This window comes from Cherax quadricarinatus, chromosome 8 (genome assembly GCF_038502225.1).
Source record: "Cherax quadricarinatus isolate ZL_2023a chromosome 8, ASM3850222v1, whole genome shotgun sequence".
Lineage (NCBI taxonomy): Eukaryota > Metazoa > Arthropoda > Malacostraca > Decapoda > Parastacidae > Cherax > Cherax quadricarinatus.
The window spans coordinates 3067201-3091587 of NC_091299.1; the positions used below are offsets into that span (position 1 = coordinate 3067201).

At 40.8% G+C, this 24387-nt stretch overlaps 1 protein-coding gene across 1 annotated transcript in view; it reads right to left on the reverse strand.

Annotated features, from left to right (window-relative positions):
* Positions 1-24387, reverse strand: part of LOC128685356 (uncharacterized protein C3orf18 homolog) — a gene marked incomplete at its 5' end in the record, with an annotated part of 49101 nt that overhangs the window by 16513 nt on the left and 8201 nt on the right. The window contains 1 exon segment of the mRNA XM_070082752.1: positions 16414-16440. Within this exon segment, the coding sequence (XP_069938853.1) occupies positions 16414-16440 (27 nt within the window).

The window sequence follows — 24387 nt, forward strand, 5'->3', positions numbered from 1 at the left end:
AGTGATTCTACGATACTAAAGCAGCAGGTATTGATAAAGGCTATAGTGCCAGCCAGTGATAAAGTGTAGAATTAACAGTGTAGCAAGTAAGTTAAGCGAGTAAGCGATTGAAAAACGACACGAAAGTAACTCTCCAATGTTGTTGAATGTGTATCGTAGCCGGCCTGCTACGTATCTTCCACCACCCTAAACCTCTGCTAGCATCTCCTCCATCAAACTAACTAATTAAACTAACATCTCCTCCAAGGTAAGTGTAAATATAAAAGTGTAAGTATAAAAGTAAATATAAGTGTAAATATAAATAGACCCCAATGGAAATAAGTCACTGACTTTTTGGGTTATCCTAAGTACTTTACACATATGCTGCTATGTATGATAATCTATGTATTTGTGTATACCTGAATAAACTTATCTATAAATTAAAATGTAAATATTTCTTATTAATAAATTAAAATGTAAATATTTCTTATTTATAAATTACATTCATATACTGTTTGTGGATAGTGGTGGTGGCAGAAGCCTCCACCACCACTAATATGTATGGCTGCTCTCAGTGGCCATTATAAACCCGACAACAACACTTCCATCACTTATCCTCACATACATTATGACATACTTTATTCATTCTAGAGTATATATCATGTGTCTATATTATTAATATTGTTTATTATGTCATATTAGATGAATTGTGATAGATAAATAAGCCGTAGAGATATTAGTGTCATATTGAAGCATAATAAACTCGCCTTCCTCTCGCCTCATACATGCCTGCTACACTCCCTGCATGCCTGCTACACTCCCTGCAAGCCTGCTACACTCCCAGCATGCCTGCTACACTCCCTGCATGCCTGCTACACTCCCTGCATGCCTGCTACACTCCCTGCATGCCTGCTACACTCCCTGCATGCCTGCTACACTCCCTGCAAGCCTGCTACACTCCCTGCAAGCCTGCTACACTCCCTGCAAGCCTGCTACACTCCCTGCAAGCCTGCTACACTCCCTGCAAGCCTGCTACACTCCCTGCAAGCCTGCTACACTCCCTGCAAGCCTGCTACACTCCCTGCAAGCCTGCTACACTCCCTGCAAGCCTGCTACACTCCCTGCAAGCCTGCTACACTCCCTGCAAGCCTGCTACACTCCCTGCAAGCCTGCTACACTCCCTGCAAGCCTGCTACACTCCCTGCAAGCCTGCTACACTCCCAGCAAGCCTGCTACACTCCCAGCAAGCCTGCTACACTCCCAGCATGCCTGCTACACTCCCAGCATGTCTGCTACACTCCCAGCATGTCTGCTACACTCCCAGCATGTCTGCTACACTCCCAGCATGTCTGCTACACTCCCAGCATGTCTGCTACACTCCCAGCATGTCTGCTACACTCCCAGCATGTCTGCTACACTCCCTGCTACATTCCCTGCATACCTGCTACACTCCATCAAACTAATTATGTAATTAAACTAACATCTCCTCCAAGGTAAGTGCAAATATTTCTTATTTATAAATTAAAATGTAAATATTTCTAATTTATAAATTAAAATGTAAATATTTATTTATAAATTACATACATATATTGTTTGTGGATAGTGGTGGTGGCAGAAGCCTCCTCCACCACTAATATGTACGGCTTCTCTCAGTGGCCATTATAAACCCAACACCACCACTTCCAGCACTTTCTCCTCACATACATTATGACACATTTGATTCATTCTAGAGTATATATCATGTTTCTATGTTATTAATACTATTTATGATGTCATACATATTAGATGAATTGTGATAGATGAATAAGCCGTAGAGCTGATAATAGCGTCATATTAAAGTACTATTCTGTCAAGCCTCCTGACAGCAGGAACGGATTAATTGGATTTCCACTATTTCTTATGGGGAAAATTAAATCGGATAACAATAAAATCAGTTAAGGACAAGCTCTCTGGAACAGATTAATATCGTTAACTGAGGGTCCACTTTACTTTCATTCATAATATTTTGATCGTCAAAATTACAACAACTTCAAAGGGATCATATATGTGATGTGGAGATGTGCAGAAGAAATAGGACCTTGTCCCTCTCCACCCAATATTTAAATAAAGTATGGCAGGTAACTATGTTAACTTCAAGTGAAAATATCAATAACAGAGTCAACTCTAAAAAAGAAATTTGACAGATTGTAAAGAAAGTGCTTACAAATAAACATGACAGTCAACTAGTTATTAGTATGTGCTATTACATCAATACTATACATGCATACATGTGGTACATGGAGAAGATATTACGATGAGCTGTTGAATGTTAGTGAAGGGGAGGCAGTGATTTCATGAATAGGGAATGGAGAGAGAGAGCATCACATAGGAGTGAAGAGGAACCCAAGGTGGATGTGGAGAAAGTATGCAGGCAGTTGGTAGAAAATAAAAGGGAAAAATGGTTGGGATAGATGAGATTAAAACAGATGTTAAAAGCAAGTGGGGACTGTTGGAATGGCTGGTGTGTTTGTTAACTACATATATGCATGAAACAAACAAAGGTATCAAAGGACTGGCAGAGTGCATGAATAGTTCCCTTGTAATAAGGTGGGGGAAGTCAAAAGAGGACAAGAGAGAATGTAAGAATTATAGGAAGATAAGCCTGTGGCATATACCAGATAAGGTTTATGGTAGAATTATTATCAACAAATTTTGTTGACAATAAGAAAAAGTTTTGGAGTGAGATTAATAAGCCTAGGGAACGAATGGATTTGATAATTAAAAATAGGAGAAGTGTTATTAAATGGAGAGTTAAGGGTATTGGGATGGAGGGAATATTTAGAGGAATTGCTAAATGTTGATGAAGATAGGGAAGCTGTGATTTCGTGTACAGGGCATGGAAGAATAACATCTTATAGGAGTGAAGAAGAACCAGTTGTGAGTGTGGGGGAAATGCGTGGGGCAGCTGGTAGAATGAAAGGGTGTAAAGCAGCTGGGATTGATAGGATAGATAGAAATGTTAAAAGCAGGTGGGAATACAGTTTTGGAGTCTACCTGGAGGGCATTCCGGGGATCAACGCCCCTGCGGCCCGGTCCACGACCAGGCCTCCCGGTGGATCAGGGCCTGATCAACGAGGCTGTTACTGCTGGCCACATGCAATCCAACGTTCGAACCACAGCCTGGCTGATCCGGCACCGTCTTTAGGTATCTGTCCAGCTCCCTCTTGAAGACAACCAGGGGTCTTCCCGTAATGCCCCTTATTGCTGGTGGGAGGCTGTTGAACAGTCTTGGGCCCCGGACACATTGTGTTTTCTCTTAGTGTACCAGTGACGCCTCTACTTTTCACTGGGGGTATGTTGCATCGCCTGCCAAGTCTTTTGCTTTCGTATGGAGTGAGTGCTGTGTGCATATTAGGGACCATTCCCTCCAGAATCTTCCAGGTGTAGATTATGATATATCTCTCTCGCCTGCGCTCTAGTGAGTACAAGTCAAGTGCTTCCAGGCGCTCCCAGTAGTTTAAGGTGTTTGATGGAACTTATACATGCAGTAAAGGTTCTCTGTACATTCTCTAGCTCTGCAATTTCACCTGCCTTGAATGGGGATGTTAATGTACAGCAGTATTCCAGCCTAGAAAGAATAAGTGATTTAGAAAGGATCATCATTGGCTTAGCATCTCGTCTTGAATGTTCTTATTATCCGTCCTATCAGTTTCCTAGCAGATGTGATAGTGGCATTGTTGTGGTCCTTGAAGGTGAGGTCTTCGGACATTACCACACCCAGGTCCTTCACATTACTTTTCTGCTCTATTGTGTGATTGGAGTTTGTAGTATACTCAGTTCTAGTTATTATTTCCTCCAGTTTTCCATAAAGGAGTAGTTGGAATTTGTCTTCACTGAACTTCATATTGTTCTCTGTTGCCCATGGAAAACTTGGTTTATATCTTCTTGGAGCTTTGCAGTGTCCTCAATAGATGACACACTCGTGCAGATCCTAGTATCGTCTGCAAAAGATGATACAGTGCTGTGGTTTACATCTCTATGTCTGATATGAGAATAAGGAACAGGATATGTGCGAGTACTGTGCGTTGTGGGACAGAGCTCTTCACTATGGCAGCATCTGATTTAACTCTGTTTACCACTACTCTGTGTGCGATTGGTTAGAAAGTTGAAGATCCATCTGCCTACTTTTGCTAGTTATCCCATTAGCACGCATTTTGTGTGCTATTACACCATGGTCGCACTTGTCAAAGGCTTTTGCAAAGTCTGTGTATACTACATCCGCATTCTGTTTTCCAGTGCATCTAGGACCATATCATAGTGGTCAAGCAGTTGCGAAAGGCAGGAGCGACCTGCTCTGAAACCACGTTGTCCTGGGTTGTGCAATTTTTGGGAGTCCAGGTGGTTTGCTATTCTGCTTCTTAGAACTCTTTCAAAGATTTTTATGATGTGGGACGTTAAAGCTATTGGTCTATAGTTCTTAGCTACTGCTCTGCTGCCACCTTTATGGAGTGGGGCCATATCTGTTGTTTCTAGTGACTGTGGAATCTCACCTGTGTCTAAGCTCCTTCTCCATAGCATACTTAGGGCCCGTGAGAGGGGTTTCTTGCAGTTTTTATTGAACACCAAGTTCCACGAGTCTGGGCCTGGGGCTGAGTGCATGGGCATGTCGTCGATGGCTTTCTCAAAGGCTAGTGGAGTTAAAGTTATGTCATAAATCTGGCCTACACTGGCAGGGTTTGGAGGCTCATTCATGAAAAAATTGTTTGGATCATTTATCTTTAAACTGGTTAGTGGCTCGTTGAACACCGAGTCATACTGCAATTTCAGTATCTCGCTCATTTCTTTGTTATTGTCAGTGTAGGATCCATCTTGTCTGAGCAGGGGTCCTATACTAGAAGTGGTTTTTGACTTGTTTTTAGCATATGAAAAGAAATATTTCGAATTTCTTTCAATTTCATTAATCGCTTTTAACTCCTCTTGTCTCTCCTGGATCTTGTATGAGTCCTTTAACTTCAGCTCAATATTTTCCACTTCCCTGGTTAGCACTTCCTTCCTTTATCAGATAATCTGGCATTCTTGAGGAGCTCAATGATTCTTCGCCTTCTCCTGTAGAGGGAGCGTCTCTCTCCAGTTTACTTCTTCTTTTCCTTTGTCTTATAGGAATATACCTTGAACATACTTCAGCTACCTGGAGGGTGATCCTTTCGAGGCATTGATTAGGGTCCATGTAATTTAAAATATCCTCCCAGCATGTTTCATTTAGGGCACAATTTACCTGATCCCAGATGATGTTCTTATTAAATAACAAAAAAAGGCACAATACCGTGACTGGAACGATACACAAATAACCCGCACATAAAAGAGAAGCTTACGATGACGTTTCGGTCCGACTTGGACCATTGACAAAGTCACACTAACCAGAGGTGGAGCAGGACGGCTATATATAGGCAGGAAGAGGTGGTGGTAGTAGTAGTAGTACAAGAGTTGTATATAATACCGACAAGATGAAATTAAGACACATGCAGAACACCTGGGCATCCCCATCATAGACGTTTCGCCATCCAGCCAGCCACTGGATGGCGAAATGTCCACAACAAAGACAACCAGACGCTGCACATGTGTCTTAATTTCATCTGTAGTTGTAGTAGTAGTAGTAGTAGTAGAAGAGGTAGTAGTAATGGTAGTGGTAGAAGTGGGAAATAAAAAGGACGAGCCAGTCAAATACAAAGGAAGGGGAGCACTGCAAGAGAGCTAGATGCCCACAGAGGGAGAGCAAGCGCACAGAGGTGCGTGAAAGGGAAGTGGTGAAATAAATGAAGAAGGAACAGAAACACGAGACATGAGAGAGAAAAAGACAACCCAGAGGAGCAAAGGAAAGAGGAAAGGGGAAGAGGAAGTTAAGACACAGTTAAGCGTCATATTCTCTCCAACTTTTTTAATGTTCTTCCCTCTTTTAAACCCCTCTTTCGATCTTGTGAGGCTGCTCTTATTGCTACCCAGCGTCGTAAGAATCAGCTTCGCTTCCTACGTGACTGTCTTGCTGAACAAGTTCTGCCACCTTCCTTCTCCCACTTCCTGAATACCAACCCACTGGGCACTCCCTTTCCTGATCATGCCCGTCTCCTACTTCAACAGCTCATTCTTTCTACTAAATCACAGGTTGAAGATGCCTTCTTTACTTTCCGTCAACGTCAACGTGCTCTCTTTGCGGCTCTACCACAGGATCTCTGTAACCTCTCTACCATTGCCTTTGACACTGCTCGCCTGAATGCACAAATTCATTCTTCCAAACTACAAAATAAACTTCAACGTCTCATCTCAGCTAGCCCTTGGTCTAAATTCTCCCTCACTGACTGTGTTACTAATCGGTCTTCTGTCTCACTCTCTCAGTATGAGCTTGAACTTCTTGGTTTTGGCCTTTCCTTTGTCACTTCGCCTACTCCTCGCGCTGTTATTTCCCTGATTAGCTCTTTTGATTCCTTTCGTCAATCTCGCTTCTGTAATCTTCCTGACTTGTCCACTTTTCGTGGTGCTCTCCTTCCTGCTCTTGTTAGTCTGTTTTCTAAGAATCACCACCTTCCACGCCGTTACCAACTTGCCCTTTCTTCTCTTAAATCCAACACTAACATTGTCATACTATCTTCTGACAAAGGTAATTCGGTAGTTATCCTTGATCGCGAGGATTACCTCCGTAAAGCTGGTGTCTTGCTCTCTGACTCACGCACCTACACTCCTCTTGTTTCCAACCCTCTTGATCGCATCAAGAGAACTTTCAACAAAAAACTAAGGACTCTCTCCGACCTCTGTCCTCCTGACTTTGACATTGTTCAATGGTTTCGTGTCATCTGTCCCTCTCTTCCCTATTTCTATGGCCTTCCCAAAACTCATAAACCTGATATCCCTCTTCGTCCTATCATATCCTCTAGAGGTTCTGTCTCTTATTCTCTTGCTTCTTGGCTGGCCAAAACCCTCACTCCCTTTCTTGGTACTTTTTCTCCTGCCCACCTCCGTCACTCTCAAGACTTCATTGAACGGGTTCGCTCTCTCCCAACCTGTAAGATGCTTAGTCTTGACGTTGAGTCCCTCTTCACCAATGTTCCTCTTGATGATGTCCTTGATTTCCTTAGAGAGAAGGCCCATGAAGGGTTTCTTCATCTCCCTATCCCCACTGATGTCTTTCTTGATCTGATCCGCCTCTGTGTGGACTAACTCCTTTTCCTTCCATGGGAAATATTATTCTCAAACCTTCGGTGTCACTATGGGCTCTCCTCTCTCTCCTGTCCTTGCTAATCTTTACATGGAATACTTCGAGACTGTTCTTCTTTCTACCCTCGATGTGCAACCTTCACTCTGGCTCCGCTATGTGGATGACATCTTTGCTCTGTGGCCTCATGACTCCAGTCTCTTCCAACCTTTTCTTGAAGCTCTTAATAATCTTGCCCCTTCCATTAAGTTTAAAGCTGAATGGGAATCTAATTCCTTGCTTCCTTTCCTTGATGTCCATGTCCACCGCTCAGATACAGGTTTTTCCTTTTCCGTTTACCTATGCACAGTGGCATGTACATTCACTACTTTTCCTATCATGCTTCCCCTGTCAAGAAAAGTGTTCTTATCTCCCTCTTTCTCCGTGCCCTCCGCATCTGTGATCCTCAGTTCCTTCCAGCAGAAATTTCCACTCTTCATAATTCGTTCTCTCGTCTTGGCTACCCTTCCCATTTCATAGACTCTGCCCTCTCACGTGCTAAATGCAATTTCTTCTCTCCCAAACTCTCTACTCATGAGAACTCTTCTATCCTCTGCCTTCCCTACATTTCCGGTCTTTCTAATCTCAACAATTCTCTACGTCCCTTAGACATCAAGCTTACCTTCCGCCAGACTAACACTCTTTGCACTAATCTCGTTCATACCTCTCCTCCCTCTACAGATGTTCCTGGTGTCTACTCTTATTTCTTGCTCCTCCTGTCCTCTTCAATACTTCGGAGAAACTGGTCGATCTCTTTCTGACAGACTTAGGGAGCACAAAAATAGTGTTAGGCTTGCCGACACTAACAATGCTCTTTTCTGTCACGTCAGAGATCATAGCCATCCTATTGACTGGTCTTCTGCTAAAACTGTCTTCCCTACTTCCAACTCGAACAGTCGCCGTCTAGTTGAATCCTCTCTAATACACAACTTTCCTTGTATGAACCTTAGCCCTGGCTTCGTCTCTGTAGATGCCTTCCTCTCCCACTACATTGTAAAATGCTCCAAACTTCAGAACACCCGTGACTTAACCTGAATCCTCATTTTTTCTTTTTTTCTTTCTTTTTCTTCTTCTTCCTCTTCCCCTTTCCTCTTTCCTTTGCTCCTCTGGGTTGTCTTTTTCTCTCTCATGTCTCGTGTTTCTGTTCCTTCTTCATTTATTTCACCACTTCCCTTTCACGCACCTCTGTGCGCTTGCTCTCCCTCTGTGGGCATCTAGCTCTCTTGCAGTGCTCCCTTTCCTTTGTATTTGACTGGCTCGTCCTTTTTATTTCCCACTTCTACCACTACTACTACCTCTTCTTCTTCTACTACTACAACTACTGATGAAATTAAGACACATGTGCGGCGTCTGGTTGTCTTTGTTGTGGACGTTTCGCCATCCAGTGGCTGGCTGGATGGCGAAACGTCTATAATGGTGATGCCCAGGTGTTCTGCATGTGTCTTAATTTCATCTTGTCGGTATTATATACAACTCTTGTACTACTACTACTACTACCACCACCTCTTCCTGCCTAAATATAGCCGTCCTGCTCCACCTCTGGTTAGTGTGACTTTGTCAATGGTCCAAGTCGGACCGAAACGTCGTCGTAAGCTTCTCTCTTTTATGTGCAGGTTATTTGTGTGATGTTCTTATTGTTGACGTTGAATTTGGTAAAGGTACCCTCATAACTGTATGCATCATGCCGATCAGGACTCCTGTGCATTCAAGTCTGGACTTCGATTAGATTGTGATCAGAATGTTGTTGTTTTTGATATTGTTATATTCCTTACCAGGTCTTCATTATTTGTGAAAATAAGGTCCAGTGTGTTCTCCAGTCTTGTTGGCTCCACTATCTGCTGACTTAGGGTGTATTTGTTGCAGAAATTCAGCAGCTTCTGTGTGTGTGACCTTTCATCTGAGCTACCTCCAGGGATTATTTCTGCTACAACATTTGCTATATTCTTCCATTTTGTGTGTCTTTGATTGAAGTCACCAAGCAGCAAGATGTTTGGGGATGGGGCTGGAAAGTTATCCAGACAGGAGTCGATTTTTGACAGTTGTTCTTTGAACTGGACCAACACCATATCCCCTTTAAAATCAGGCATAATTACAGATAATACCACAGACCACTACCCTACTTTCCTCATAACAACTCTTGGTAAACTACCCCAAGACACTACTAAAGTCACCTTCAGACTTCACAATGAGGCAGCCATTAATAACTTCACAACAGCAGTAGCAAACATTGATTGGCACACTGAGCTAGAAATCTATACAGATATTGACGAATGTATTAATAATTTTCTAAAAAAAGACCCAATATCTCTATAACAAGCACTGCCCTAAAAAAACTAAACAGATGACAGCTAAGAGACTGAACAGTCCCTGGCTAACACCCAGCATTCTCAAATCCATAAATACAAAACACCAATATGAAAAACAGTACAGAATGGGTCACATAACCAGAGACCAAACAAAACGTTACTCATCAATCCTAACCAGCCTGATAAGAAGGGCAAAAAAATTGTATTATGAGAACAGATTATCCAACTTACGAGGTGATATAAAGATATCACGAAATAGCGAAATAAAATTAGCAAAATCAGATGAACCCCAACTCCCACCAACAGAAACAGCAAGTGTTAGGTAAGACACACATGCAACAGTTAGGACACTAAACCTACTCACCATACAAAACATCCATACTTATTACTGCACCTATTACATACATAGAACACTTAACTCTGATATTAACCCTCCCCTCAAACATCTCCTTGCCAACCTCAACAGAACACATGACCATAACACAAGGCACAGATCACTCTTTGATGTTCCTCATGTCCATCTCACACTATGCAAAAACTCAATGCACATAAAAGGCCCTAAAATCTGGAATTCATTACCTGTAAATATAAAAGAAACACTACCTGTTTATAAATTCAAGTCTCTTCTCAAAGATCACTTACTCACAGAAAACCAAATAAATACTGAATAACTGAACCTTATAAATTGTATATCTTAAATGTTTCTCACAATTATATCACATAAATGTTAAACCTAAAACCCAATCTAACTTTATTATTTTTTAAATACACTACCTAACAGAATACTCCATACGACTGAATGTACAACAATGCATGCAACCATATGACCTGTCTTTGTAATACTCATTTATGCTTTATAGTTATCTGTTTACAATAATGTATTATCACTGATTTCATCATTGCTTAGTTAATTTTAAGCCAGCCCGAAATGCTATGCATAGTACAAGTGGCTTTGGCATGCTGCTCTTATCTGTATTTTTTTGTACCTCTGTATGCGCAAATTGTAAATAAATAAATAAATAAATAAATAAATAAAACTGTTGGGAAGTTGCATCCGGTGGCTTATATACATGTATAATGACCAAGTTTTGGTTCTCGATTTTTACTGTCAGAACTTCAGCTACATCATTTGGTGTTCAGTATCTCTATGCAAATGAGCGACTCTGACCTTGAGGCCAACCCCGCCTTGTTGCCTGTTCTTTCTGTCGCATCTGAAAAGGTTGTATCCAGGTATCCATATTTCACTGTCAAAGTAATATTTTGCATGGGTCTCTGTGAAGGCTGTAAACATTGCATCTGACTCCCCTAGAAGTCCACTAATGAAAGGTATTTTGTTGTTTGTGGATGACTTAAGGCCCTGTATATTAGCAAATATAAATGAGGTTGTGTTGCATGTTTGTTGGGGGGATTTTTTTGTTGGCATCAGTAGCTGTGAGCCCAGAGGGGCCACTGGCTGTGCCTCCAGTCCAACAAGGCTCCAAGGTGGTGGACTATTTTTTTTTTTTTTATTAGCACACTGGCCGATTCCCACCAAGGCAGGGTGGCCCGAAAAAGAAAAACTTTCACCATCATTCATTCCATCACTGTCTTGCCAGAAGGGTGCTTTACACTACAGTTTTTAAACTGCAACATTAACACCCGTCCTTCAGAGTGCAGGCACTGTATTTCCCATCTCCAGGACTCGAGTCCGGCCTGCCGGTTTCCCTGAACCCCTTCATAAATGTTACTTTGCTCACACTCCAACAGCACGTCAAGTAGTAAAGACCATTTGTCTCCACTGACTCCTATCAAACACGCTCATGCATGCCCGCTGGAAGTCCAAGCCCCTCGCACACGAAACCTCCTTTACCCCCTCCCTCCAACCTTTCCTAGGCCGACCCCTACCCCGCCTTCCTTCCACTACAGACTGATACACTCTTGAAGTCATTCTGTTTTGCTCCATTCTCTCTACATATCTGAACCACCTCTTTCCATTTTCTTTCTTTGTTTTCTACCACTAAAAAATCACTTTGGGTGTTGTCATAGCTACTATGAGTTGTATGGGGTGTGTGCCTCCTGGTCCCTTTTAGATATGCAGTGCCATTGGTATTGCAACATTGTTTTTCAAGGACTGAAGACTGACACATCTCAGGGTGGAAGTGTTTGCAAGAGGTAGAACAACACACTCCCTTAGACAGGAGGTCAAAACATTTTTTGGGATGCTCAAAGTTGCATACCCCATTCGTTTTCCCTGATATTCCGTGTTTACAGATGCCCCGAACATAGTATTTGCACCATTTTGTTTTTGGCTGGGTACAATTCGTGCTGGATGTATTCTTAATCTGTGCTGGCCCTAGAGCTGCACTACAGTCCTCCATAGCCAATCCAGAGACACCACCATCTGTTGTCATGGCTCCAACATTTTTCCTGGGAGGGGACTCCCCGACTACATCTGGACTAGAGGCTATGACTGTGATGGCTGCAGAATAGTCTACCCATGTATAATAATAATGTACTATATAATAATAATTATAATAATAGACAGCTTCAAAAGACTGTCACTAGATGGCAGTGTTTACCACAACAATGCTGGAGCGGTTATGGCCGCCTCCACTTGTCACACGACATATTTTATTCATTCTTGAGTATATATCAGGTTTCTGTTATTTATATTGTTTCTTATGTCACATTAGATGAATTTTGATAGATAAGTAAGCCGTAGAGCTGATGATAGTGAAATATTCAAGGAGTATTTTGTCCTGTCTCCAGACAGACTCTCGTCGGCTGCCGACACTGCCACATGTATAATGACATTTTATTCATTCAAGAGCATTTATCAGGTTTCTATGTTATTTATATTGTTTATGTCATACTAGATGAATTGTGATAGATAAATAAGCTGTAGAGTTGATATTAGGGAAATTTTTGAAGTATTTTATGGTGCCTGGAATTCCATCGGAATGAATTAACTCCATTTCAATTAATTTAAATGAGGAAAATTAATTCTGCAAATGAGCAAATCCAGATGTGGGTAAGGCCACGGAATGGACTAAACTCGTTAGTGGAGGTTCTACTGTATTTTTAAATGTTTATGCAGTAGTGTACTGTATATTATAATAAATAGAATAGAGGAAATCAGCTCTAACATACATTATTTAAGCATGCATACTGGTCAGAGAACCCATCGTAAGTCCGAGGCATCAGTAAATGAATACATCGCTAAGTGAGGAGAGGCTGTATAGGAATGAGTAAGGTGATGAGGATAAGAAAAAATTAGATAACAGAAAATTCTATAACAGACTGAAGAAAGTATGGAGAAGGTGAATGTATTCTGATATTTGGGAGTGGATGTGTCAGCAAATGGGTCTATGAAAGATGAGGCGAAGCATAGAATTGACGAGGGGAAAAAGGCGAGTGGTAACGTGAGGAGTCTGTGGAGACAAAGAACTTTATCCATGAAAGAAAAGAGGGGACTGTATGAGAGCATAGTTGTACCAACACTCTTGTATGGGTGTGAGGCATGGGTGGTGAATGTTGTAACAAGGAGAAGGCTGGAGGCAGTGGAGATGTCATGTCTAAGGGCAATGTGTGGTGTGAATATAATGCAGAGAATCCGTAGTTTGGAGATTAGGAGGAGGTGCAGGATTACTAAAACTATTATCCAGAGCGATAATAAAATGAAATAAAATGACAGTGTATAAATCTGTAGTGGAAGGAAGGTGGTGTAGGGGGTCGGCCTAGGAAAGGTTGGAGGGAGGGGGTAAAGGAGGTTTTGTATGCGAGGGGCCTAGACTTCCAGCAAGCATGCACAAGCATATCTGACAGGAGTGAATGGAGACAAATGGTTTTCAGGACTTGACATGTTGTTGGAGTGTGAGCAGGGTAACATTTATGAAGGGATTCAGGGAAACCGGCAGGCCGGACTTGATTCCTAGAGATGGGAAGCACAGTGCCAGCACTCTGAGGGAGGGATGTTAACAAAAATAAATATTGTAGGAAGGGTTAGGAATAAGACAAGGTAGGACTGCAGTGGAGCATACCCCATAAGAGTAGGGTATGTGTATGCCAAGCATTTATATTAAAGCATACAGTGAAACCTCTGATCATGACCATAATTCATTCCAAAACTCGGGTTGCGATCCAATTTGGTCATGGCCCAAACCTAATTTTCCCATTGGATTGTACGTAAATATGACTAATCCTTTCCAGACCCCAACGAACTGTATGTAAATATTGTTTTTTTTTAAGATTTTTAAGCACAAAAATAGTTAATTATACCACAGAATGCACAGTGTATAGTAAACTAAGAGTAAAAACCTTGAATAATGCTGAGAAAACCTTGAAGAACAGAGAAAACTAACATTGCACGAGTCCATTCCAGACCCCTACAAACCATTCGCTGTAAATAGTTTTTTTTTAAGAGTTTTAAGCACAGAAAAAATAATGAAAGTTTGAAAAATCCTTAATTATACAAAATAATGCACAGTTTAATAGAGAAAAAAACCTTAAATTACAGAGTTAAGTGTACGCAAACAACAGGAAGTGGGGAAAATTGGCGCGCATGAAAGAAAATGGCATGGAATGTGAAAATTAACAAGGCTGTGTTTGTTCGGCACCCGATTATTTATTTGTGAACAGATACAAAAATTTGGCGAACTTTTTGATCATGAACCGATTTGTTTGTGTTTGGGAGCATTCGTGACCAGAGGTTCCACTACCTGGAGGGCATTCCAGGGATCAACGCCCCAGTGGCCTGGTCCACTACCAGGTCTCCCGGTGGATCAGGGCCTGATCAACGAGGCTGTTACTGCTGGCCACATGCAATCCAACGTACGAACCACAGCCCGGCTGATCTGGCACTGTCTTTAGGCATTTGTCCAGCTCCCATTGAAGACAACCAGGGGTCACTGTATAGAGATTTTAAAAAGGTGAAGGATAGGGTGGATAGGAGAGCTATGTGGTAGATGTTCCAAATGTATGGAACAGGGGGTAGAGAACTAAAAGCAGTTAGTTTTTATGCATAGAGTGATACTCAGTTTATGGTATGTAGGAGGGAGGGGAACTATATCCCAGTGAAAACACGACTTAGACAGGACTGCAAGATTTCATCACGGTTGTTTAATATATCAATATTGAGGGTTGTAAAAGAAGTAAATGCTAGGGTGTTTAGAAGGAGTGTGGGATTAAAAGGTGTTGGACTCGATACGAAGTTGGAGTTATCACAACTGCTTTTTGCTGATGAAGGTTCTTTTTGTTTTGGGCTTCTGAACACAAGCAGCAAAGGTTGGTGGATGACTGTGTGAGGGTATGTAAAAGAAGGAAATTAAAAGTAAATGTAGAAAAGAACAAAGTGATGAAGGCAACAAAGAAAGTTGAGGCAAAAATAGTGTGAATATCAGATTTGAAGGAGGGAGTATGGAAGAAATGGATATATGTATTTAGATATTTGAGTGAACATGTCAGCAGATCGATCTATGAAAGCAGGTGAAGCATATAATAGATGAAGGGGAAAATGCTGGGTGGCATGTCGAGTCATTTATGGAAAGAAAACTATCCATGAAGGAAAAAAAAATGTAACAGAATGTAATAGTACCAACACTTTTATAAAGGTATGATGAATGAATTTTGAATGCTGCAGTGAGGAGGCTGCTAGAGGCAGTGGAGATGACACAGTGCCGTATGATTGCAATGGGTTTGATTATGATGGTGATGATCATGATGACAATAACGATGATAGTGAAGATGGCACGTTTGAGAGCAATTTGTGATGTGAAAGTCATGGAAAGGATTCACCATCCCACATTAATCCAATGTGGGATCACTAAAGGTGTAAGAGAGAGGACCGAGAAAGGACTGTTAAGGTGGTTTGGGTATATGGACGATGAAGGACAGGATGGGGTGTAAGGTATAAGGGCTAGGGGTCATCCCTGGAACAGTTGGAGGAAGGGGATAAAAGAGATCAAGTTTTAGGGGCTTGAGCATCCAGCGGCCGTATGTGAGGGGTATTAGATACGAGTGAATGGAGACAAGTTGGTCGTACTGTTGGAAAGTGAGCAAAGTAAATTTTATGAAGAAATTCAGGAAAAACCAATTAGATGTACTTTAGTCCCAGAGGTAGGAAGAGCTATATCTGAAATGAAGGAGGGATGGGGATGTTGCAGTCAGAGTGTAATCTGAACTGTATGTGAGCACTTCTGAAGAGACACTGAATGAATAATGATGAATGCTCTCTTTGCACTGCAACTCATTATTGTAACTACAGAATCTCAATGTAAACTTGCAAAGAAATAAAAAATTGTATTGTATATTGTATAATGTGTTTTCTTCTTTGGGTCACCCTGCCTTAGATGGAGATAGCCATCAAGTTAAAAGAAGTATACACTGTACCGGGTATATACATGTACTACATACGTACATGCATATATACATACATAGTGTTTTATATGTACATATACCATATACTGTATGTAGGAAGCCTGTAGGAAATAAAAGTTAAAGGCCAAACATGACATTTTACTCATTACAAGAAACAAATTACACAACAAAGAGCAAATCACAGATTCTTGTGTGATAACCCCATACCAATGACAAGGTTGGGATAGATATTAGTTTTGTTGACAGACAGGTTATACCAATGACACAAGGTTGGGGTAGATACAAACTTTGCTGGATAACAGGCAGTACAAATGACTAACAAAGCTGGGACAGATATTAACTTTGTTGGAAAACAAGCTATGCAAATGACATGAAGCTAGGATACCAATTTTGCTGCAAGATAAGCATTACAAATTACAAAAGGTTATGAGAGATATTAGCTTTGTTGGAAGGCAGGCTATACAAATCACAAAGAGGTTTTGATAGTTATTAACTATTCATAAGTCACCTGTTTTAGGCATCAAATCAGTAATATGAATAAGTTAGACTTGCCTTAGAAAAAGTATACTTGCCAGACCTCTGCAGGATAAAGAAAATATTAGCATCTCATTATACTATTCAATGGTTAACAGTTGTCCAAGAGTTGAAGAACAGCATTTAATTTTTATTAGCCTCATAGCTTAGTGATAAAATGTAATCACAGTAAACATTTCTTAAAGAATGAAAACTAGAAAATGCTGACATTATCCTTACTAACATATAAATATGATCATTCTAATTGGAATTATAAATGTAAAACAGATGTTTGTTATGGGATGGTGTGGAACTTTCTAGGTAGATTGTAATGGAGGAAAAGACATTTCTATGAACATCAAAAACCCTTATAAGTCATTCAATGAAAATAAGAAAGAGCAAGGTGATGAGAGTAACAAATAATTTAGTCAATAAAAGACTAAATATTTAACCCTTTGAGGGTCCGTCCCATAGTTCTACGGCTTTGAAGCCAGGGTCCAAACCGTAGTTCTACGCCATAAGCTCAGCTCACTTAGATAACCTGTGAGCGGCAAATCTGCCGCATCTATGTGGTAATTGTGCACCATATAAAACATGTTTATAGAGGGGCAACTGATATATCGGATCATTATTTAGTTGTAGCTACAGTTAGAGTAAGAGGTAGATGGGAAAAGAGGAAGGTGGCAACAACAAGTAAGAGGGAGGTGAAAGTGTATAAACTAAGGGAGGAGGAAGTTCGGGCGAGATATAAGCGACTATTGGCAGAAAGGTGGGATAGTGCAAAGATGAGTAATGGGGGGGTTGAAGAGGGTTGGAATAGTTTTAAAAATGCAGTATTAGAATGTGGGGCAGAAGTTTGTGGTTATAGGAGGGTGGGTGCAGGAGGAAAGAGGAGTGATTGGTGGAATGATGAAGTAAAGGGTGTGATAAAAGAGAAAAAGGTAGCTTATGAGAGGTTTTTACAAAGCAGAAGTGTTATAAGAAGAGCAGAATATATGGAGAGTAAAAGAAAGGTAAAGAGAGTGGTGAGAGAGTGCAAAAGGAGAGCAGATGATAGAGTGGGAGAGGCACTGTCAAGAAATTTTAATGAAAATAAGAAAAAATTTTGGAGTGAGTTAAACAAGTTAAGAAAGCCAAGGGAAAATATGGATTTGTCAGTTAAAAACAGAGTAGGGGAGTTAGTAGATGGGGAGATGGAGGTATTAGGTAGATGGCGAGAATATTTTGAGGAACTTTTAAATGTTAAGGAAGAAACAGAGGCAGTAATTTCATGCACTGGTCAGGGAGGTATACCATCTTTTAGGAGTGAAGAAGAGCAGAATGTAAGTGTGGGGGAGGTACGTGAGGCATTACGTAAAATGAAAGGGGGTAAAGCAGCTGGTACTGATGGGATCATGACAGAAATGTTAAAAGCAGGGGGGGATATAGTGTTGGAGTGGTTGGTACTTTTGTTCAATAAATGTATGAAAGAGGGGAAGGTACCTAGGGATTGGCGGAGAGCATGTATAGTCCCTTTATATAAAGGGAAAGGGGACAAAAGAGACTGTAAAAATTATAGAGGAATAAGCTTACTGAGTATACCAGGAAAAGTGTACGGTAGGGTTATAATTGAAAGAATTAGAGGTAAGACAGAATGTAGGATTGCGGATGAGCAAGGAGGTTTCAGAGTGGGTAGGGGATGTGTAGATCAAGTGTTTACATTGAAGCATATATGTGAACAGTATTTAGATAAAGGTAGGGAAGTTTTTATTGCATTTATGGATTTAGAAAAGGCATATGATAGAGTGGATAGAGGAGCAATGTGGCAGATGTTGCAAGTATATGGAATAGGTGGTAAGTTATTAAATGCTGTAAAGAGTTTTTATGAAGATAGTGAGGCTCAGGTTAGGGTGTGTAGAAGAGAGGGAGACTATTTCCCGGTAAAAGTAGGTCTTAGACAGGGATGTGTGATGTCACCATGGTTGTTTAATATATTTATAGATGGGGTTGTTAAGGAAGTAAATGCTAGGGTGTTTGGGAGAGGGGTGGGATTAAATTATGGGGAATCAAATTCAAAATGGGAATTGACACAGTTACTTTTTGCTGATGATACTGTGCTTATGGGAGATTCTAAAGAAAAATTGCAAAGGTTAGTGGATGAGTTTGGGAATGTGTGTAAAGGTAGAAAGTTGAAAGTGAACATAGAAAAGAGTAAGGTGATGAGGGTGTCAAATGATTTAGATAAAGAAAAATTGGATATCAAATTGGGGAGGAGGGGTATGGAAGAAGTGAATGTTTTCAGATACTTGGGAGTTGACGTGTCGGCGGATGGATTTATGAAGGATGAGGTTAATCATAGAATTGATGAGGGAAAAAAGGTGAGTGGTGCGTTGAGGTATATGTGGAGTCAAAAAACGTTATCTATGGAGGCAAAGAAGGGAATGTATGAAAGTATAGTAGTACCAACACTCTTATATGGGTGTGAAGCTTGGGTGGTAAATGCAGCAGCGAGGAGACGGTTGGAGGCAGTGGAGATGTCCTGTTTAAGGGCAATGTGTGGTGTAAATATTATGCAGAAAATTCGGAGTGTGGAAATTAGGAGAAGGTGTGGAGTTAATAAAAGTATTAGTCAGAGGGCAGAAGAGGGGTTGTTGAGGTGGTTTGGTCATTTAGAGAGAATGGATCAAAGTAGAATGACATGGAAAGCATATAAATCTATAGGGGAAGGAAGGCGGGGTAGGGGTCGTCCTCGAAAGGGTTGGAGAGAGGGGGTAAAGGAGGTTTTGTGGGTAAGGGGCTTGGACTTCCAGCAAGCGTGCGTGAGCGTGTTAGATAGGAGTGAATGGAGACGAATGGTACTTGGGACCTGACGATCTGATAAAACAAATCCTGCAGCATGCAGTGCATAACAAGAAAAAAAAAAACCTTTTTGATTAAAACAGACTGGGGTGTATTTTCGTGTTTTTTACAGTTGTATTAGCAGTTTCTTGGTCTCATTTGAGAGAATCGGAGATATATTACAGAAACAGAGATAATTTTGATTGGTTTTAGTACTGAAAATGGCTTGAAACTGAGCTCAAAGTAGCGGAAATAATCGATTTTTGATGTTCAAGAGTAAATAAATAACATCATGTGCCCAATACATGCCAACTGGTGGGTCTAATATGCATTTACGAGTGCTGATACTATATTTATACAAGTATTACAATATTGCCTAACAGTAAATCTTCTATTTTTTGATGCAAATAAAAAATCAAAATGGAATTCATTTGCAAAGCTTGGAAACATAACTAATAAACAGAGGAATGCTATTTTAGTGCCAAGAATGCGTGCATTGTTTATTCTGAGACCCTATTTTGAAACTGGAACACAGTGGACCCCCGGTTTTAGGCTGGTGCGGAAATCAAGCACTTTTTTCGGCAAAATCCCCCCCCCCCCAGATTTCATGGATCCACTCGGAAACAGTTGGTATGAGACGTGTCCACCTGGCTGCTGAACGCACTACCTCACGCGTATCACAGTCAGTCTCAGTGTCTCAAGTGTCTCTCTCGTTCAGTAAGGAGTACTCCATGCCTTCATCCATTGTTTTTTGGGCTTTCTTCCTTTTTTTGTTTGTTTATTGACTGTGAAATAAGCCACCATAGGGCCAAAGAAAGTTCAGAGTGCCAGTCCTTTGGTAAAGAAGGTGAGAAGCACAATAGAATTCAAGAAAGAAATTATAGCAAAATATGAAAGTGGCGTATGTGTGGCGGAGCTGGCCAGGATGTATGGGAAATCTACATCAACAATCAGTTCCATCCTGTTGAAGAAAGCAGAAATTAAGGAAGCTGATGTTGTGAAAGGTGTAAATATGCTAACGAAACAAAAGTCTCAAACAATCGAGGATATGGAGTTGTTGGTGTGGGTCAACGAGAAACAATTAGTGGGAGATAGTGTTTCGGAGGGGATAATTTGCAAGAAAGCAAGGCAGCTGCATACGGATCTTGTAAAGAAAATGCCAGAAACGAGTGCTGCTGCTAGTGAATTTAAGGCCAGCAAAGGCTGGTTCAACAGATTCAAGAAGTGAAGTGGCATACACAGTGTGGTAAGGCATGGCGAGGCTGCAGGTTCTGACAAACGTGCTGCCGAAGCATTTGTTGATGAATTCAAGGGGTACGTAGAGGCTGAAGGATTCCTCCCCCAACGAGTGTTTATTGTGATGCAACAGGCCTCTTCTGGAAGAAAATGCCAAAGAGGACCTAGATCACGCAAGAGGAAACGGCACTGCCAGGACACAAGCCTATAGAGGCTAGGCTAACTCTTTTTGTTCTGTGCTAATGCTAGTGGGGATTTCAAAGTGAAGCCTCAACTGGTGTATCACTCTGAAAATCTAAGTGTGTTCTAGAAAAAACAATGTCGTCAAGAGTAAACTGTGCGTTATGTGGTAAGCTGATAATGAGGCATGGGTCACGAGGTTAATTTTCCTTGACTGGGTCCATGAAGTGTTTGGCCTGAGTTTGAAGAAATACCTCCTGGAAAATAATCTGCCACTTAAGTGCCTCCTGGTAATGGACAATGCTCCTGCTCATCCTCCAGATTTGGAAGGCCTATTGTTTGAGGAGTGTAATTTCATCACAGTGAAGTTCTTGCCCCCTAATACCACTCCTCTCATCCAGCCCATGGACCAGTAGGTCATTTCAAACTTCAAAAAACTGTACACCAAAGCAATGTTTCAAAGGTGCTTTGAAGTGATCTCAGACACTGAACTGACACTAAGAGTTCTGCAGGGGTCAGGGTTGTAGTCATGGAATGTGAGGGACCACCGAGCATGCTTTCCTGAGAGGTTCTTATTAGCGAGAAGAGACAACAAAGGTAGATGATTAGTGTAAATCTTAATGGGGTATTGGTAGACGATATCGCAAAAATGACTCGAGCAGTGTAAAAAGAGAGCAAATGAGAGAGTGGGTGAGATGTTATCTTAACAAATTTTGTTGAAAATAAGATAAAATTTTGGAATGAGATTAATAAATTGAAGAAACCTAAGGAGCAAATGGATTTGATACTTAAAAATAGGTTAGGAGAGTTAGAGGTATCGGAAAGATAGAGGGAATATTTTGAGGAACTGTTAAATGTTGATGAAGATAGGGAAGCTGTGATTTCGTGCATAGGACAAGGAGTAACATCTTGTAGGAGTGAGGAAGAGCTAGTTGTGAGTGTGAGGGAAGTTCATGAGGCAGTGGGTAGAATGAAACAGGGTAAGGCAGCTGGGATTGATGGGATAAAGACAGAAATGTTAAAAACGGGTGGGGATATAGTTTTGGAGTGGTTGGTGCTTTTATTTAATAAATGTATGGAAAAGGGGTAAGGCACCTAGGGATTTGCAGAGAGCATGCATAGTTCTTGTGTATAAAGGCAAAGGGGACAAAAGGGTGCAAAAATTATAGGGGAATAAGTCTCTTGATTATACCTGGTAAAGTGTATGGTAGTTATTGAAACAATTAAGAGTAAGACGGAGTGTAGGATAGTAGATGAACAAGGAGGCTTTAGGAAGGGTAGGAGGTATGTAGACCAAGTGTTTACAGTGAAACATATAGGTGAACAGTATTTAGATAAGGGTAAAGAGGTTTTTGTGGCATTAATGGATTTGGAAAAAGGCATATGACAGGGTGGATAGGGAGGCAATGTGGCAGATGTTGCAAATGTATGGAATAAGAGGTAGGTTACTGAAAGCAGTGAAATTTTTTTACAAGGTTAGTGAGGCTGAGGTTGGATTATGTAGGCAAGAGGGAGATTATTTCCCAGTAAAAGTAGGCCATAGACAAGAATGTGTGATGTCACCAAGGTTGTTCAATATATTTACAGATGGGGATGTAAGAAAAGTGAATACTCAGGTGTTGGCAAGAGGTGTGGAGTTAAAAGATAAAGAAGCTAACACAAAGTGGGAGCTGTCACAGTTGCTCTTTGCTGATGACACTGATTTTGGGAGATTCTGAAGAGAAGTTGCAGAGGTTGGTGGATGAGTTTGGTAGGGTATGTAAAAGAAGAAAGTTAAAAGTAAATAGAGGAAAGAGTGAGGTGATGAGGATAACAAAAAAAAAATTAGGTAATGAAAGATTGGATATCAGATTGGAAGGAGAGAGTATGGAGGAAGTGAATGTATTTAGATATTTAGGAGTAGACGTGTCAGCAGATGGGTCTATAAAAGATGAGGCGAGTCACTGAAATGACGAGGAAAAAAAAGTGAGTGGTGCACTGAGGAGTCTGTGGAGACAAAGAACTTGTCTATGGAAGCAAAGAGAGGAATGTAATAATAATATCTTTATTTACTACAAGTACATGGACATGGTATACAGGCCTAGCTGACATCATTGACACTACTATATAGAAAGCCCCTTGTTATGCAGAGCATTTTGGACAAATTAGGTCAGTTTTGTCCCAGGATGTGACCCACACCAATCGACTAATTCCCAGGTACCCATTTTACTGATGGGTGAACAGGGACAGCAGGTGTCTTACAGAAACACGTCCCTAATGTTTTCCAGCCGTACTGGAGGTGGTTTGAACTCTAGACCTCAGTGTGTGAGCTGAGTGTGCTAGCGATCAAGCTACAGGACACCATACAGAGTACAGTATAGTATACCAATGCTTCTCGTTGTGTAAAGCACCTACACAGTACATTGTCCATTAAAGATTAAGGTGGCTGTGGACACAGTGGTGCCTATGCTAACCTTCCTATGGTGTAGAAATATACCTAGTTGGACGAATCTTATTTAAGCTAGCTAGCCCAGTGGCTAACGTGACCGTCTGGAGTTTTGAGACACTCTTACCGTGGGTTCAAACTCCATCCGTGGTATGATTTGTTTGCAATCGTGTCATTACGATTTCGTGAGTCAACCAGGAAAAGATTCTCTATCATTTCATAAATTTTTTTTTTTTTTTTTTCCAAAAAATTTTTGACTCTGAGAATGAGTTTAGGAGAGGGCCTCTCGACCCTGAAAGGGTTAATACAGTCACTGCGCCCCACCCGGTTTGTTTATATTCTACTTGAGCTCCACGTCTCTCCATTATGTCTGGAAACTTACCTGAATTTCAAGTGTTTTAAAGTTTTTCATATTTTGTGGATACTCTGATAATTATATTTATGTGTACCTGCACCTAAATAAACTTACACACTGTGCTGGCATGCAGGTACACATTAACCCTTTCAGGGTTTCGGCCATACTAGTACGGCTTACGAGCCAGGGTTTTTGACGTACTAGTACGCCTAATTTCTAGTGCTCTCAAATCTAGTGAAAGCTGGTAGGCCTACATATGAAAGAATGGGTCTATGTGGTCAGTGTGCGTGGTATAAAAAAAAATCCTGCAGCATAGTGCGTAATGAGAAAAAAAAAAACTTTGACCGTGTTTTTGGATTAAAATAGCGACTTTGCACTGTATTTTCGTATGGTATTTATTGCTGTATTCTAATTTTCCTGGTTTCATTTTATAGAATGGACGACATTACAGAAATTGAGATGATTTTGACTGGTTTTACAAAGAAAAGTACCTTGAAATTGAGCTCAAAGTAGCAGAAATGTTCGATTTTTACCAAAGTTCAAAAATAAACAAATCATGCTATGCGTCCAATATACGTCAACTGGTGAGTCTAATATTCCTTCACAAGTGCGCTGATATTATTTATACCATTTCTACACCAATGCAGTAGTCTGCATAACAGTAAATCTATTTTTTTGTGAGAAAAATTCAAAGTGGAAAGCAGAAGAATGTAAGAGGGGCATGGGGACATGACTAATGAACAGAGGAAATGTTATTTTAGTGCCAGGAATGTCTTTCTTGTTTATTCTGGACCCTATTCGGAAACTGGCATCTTTTGAAATTTGTGTGAAATTGGCAAAATTGCTAAATTCTGACCACTGTATTGGATAGTTGAAATCGGTAAATGGGTGGTTTCTTGTACTCATTCAATAGAAAAAATGGAGTTCTAGCGAAATTATGATTTTTGTTGACAAGTACACTGGAATTGGCTCAAAGTGAGCAAAATCGCCGATGCGTAAA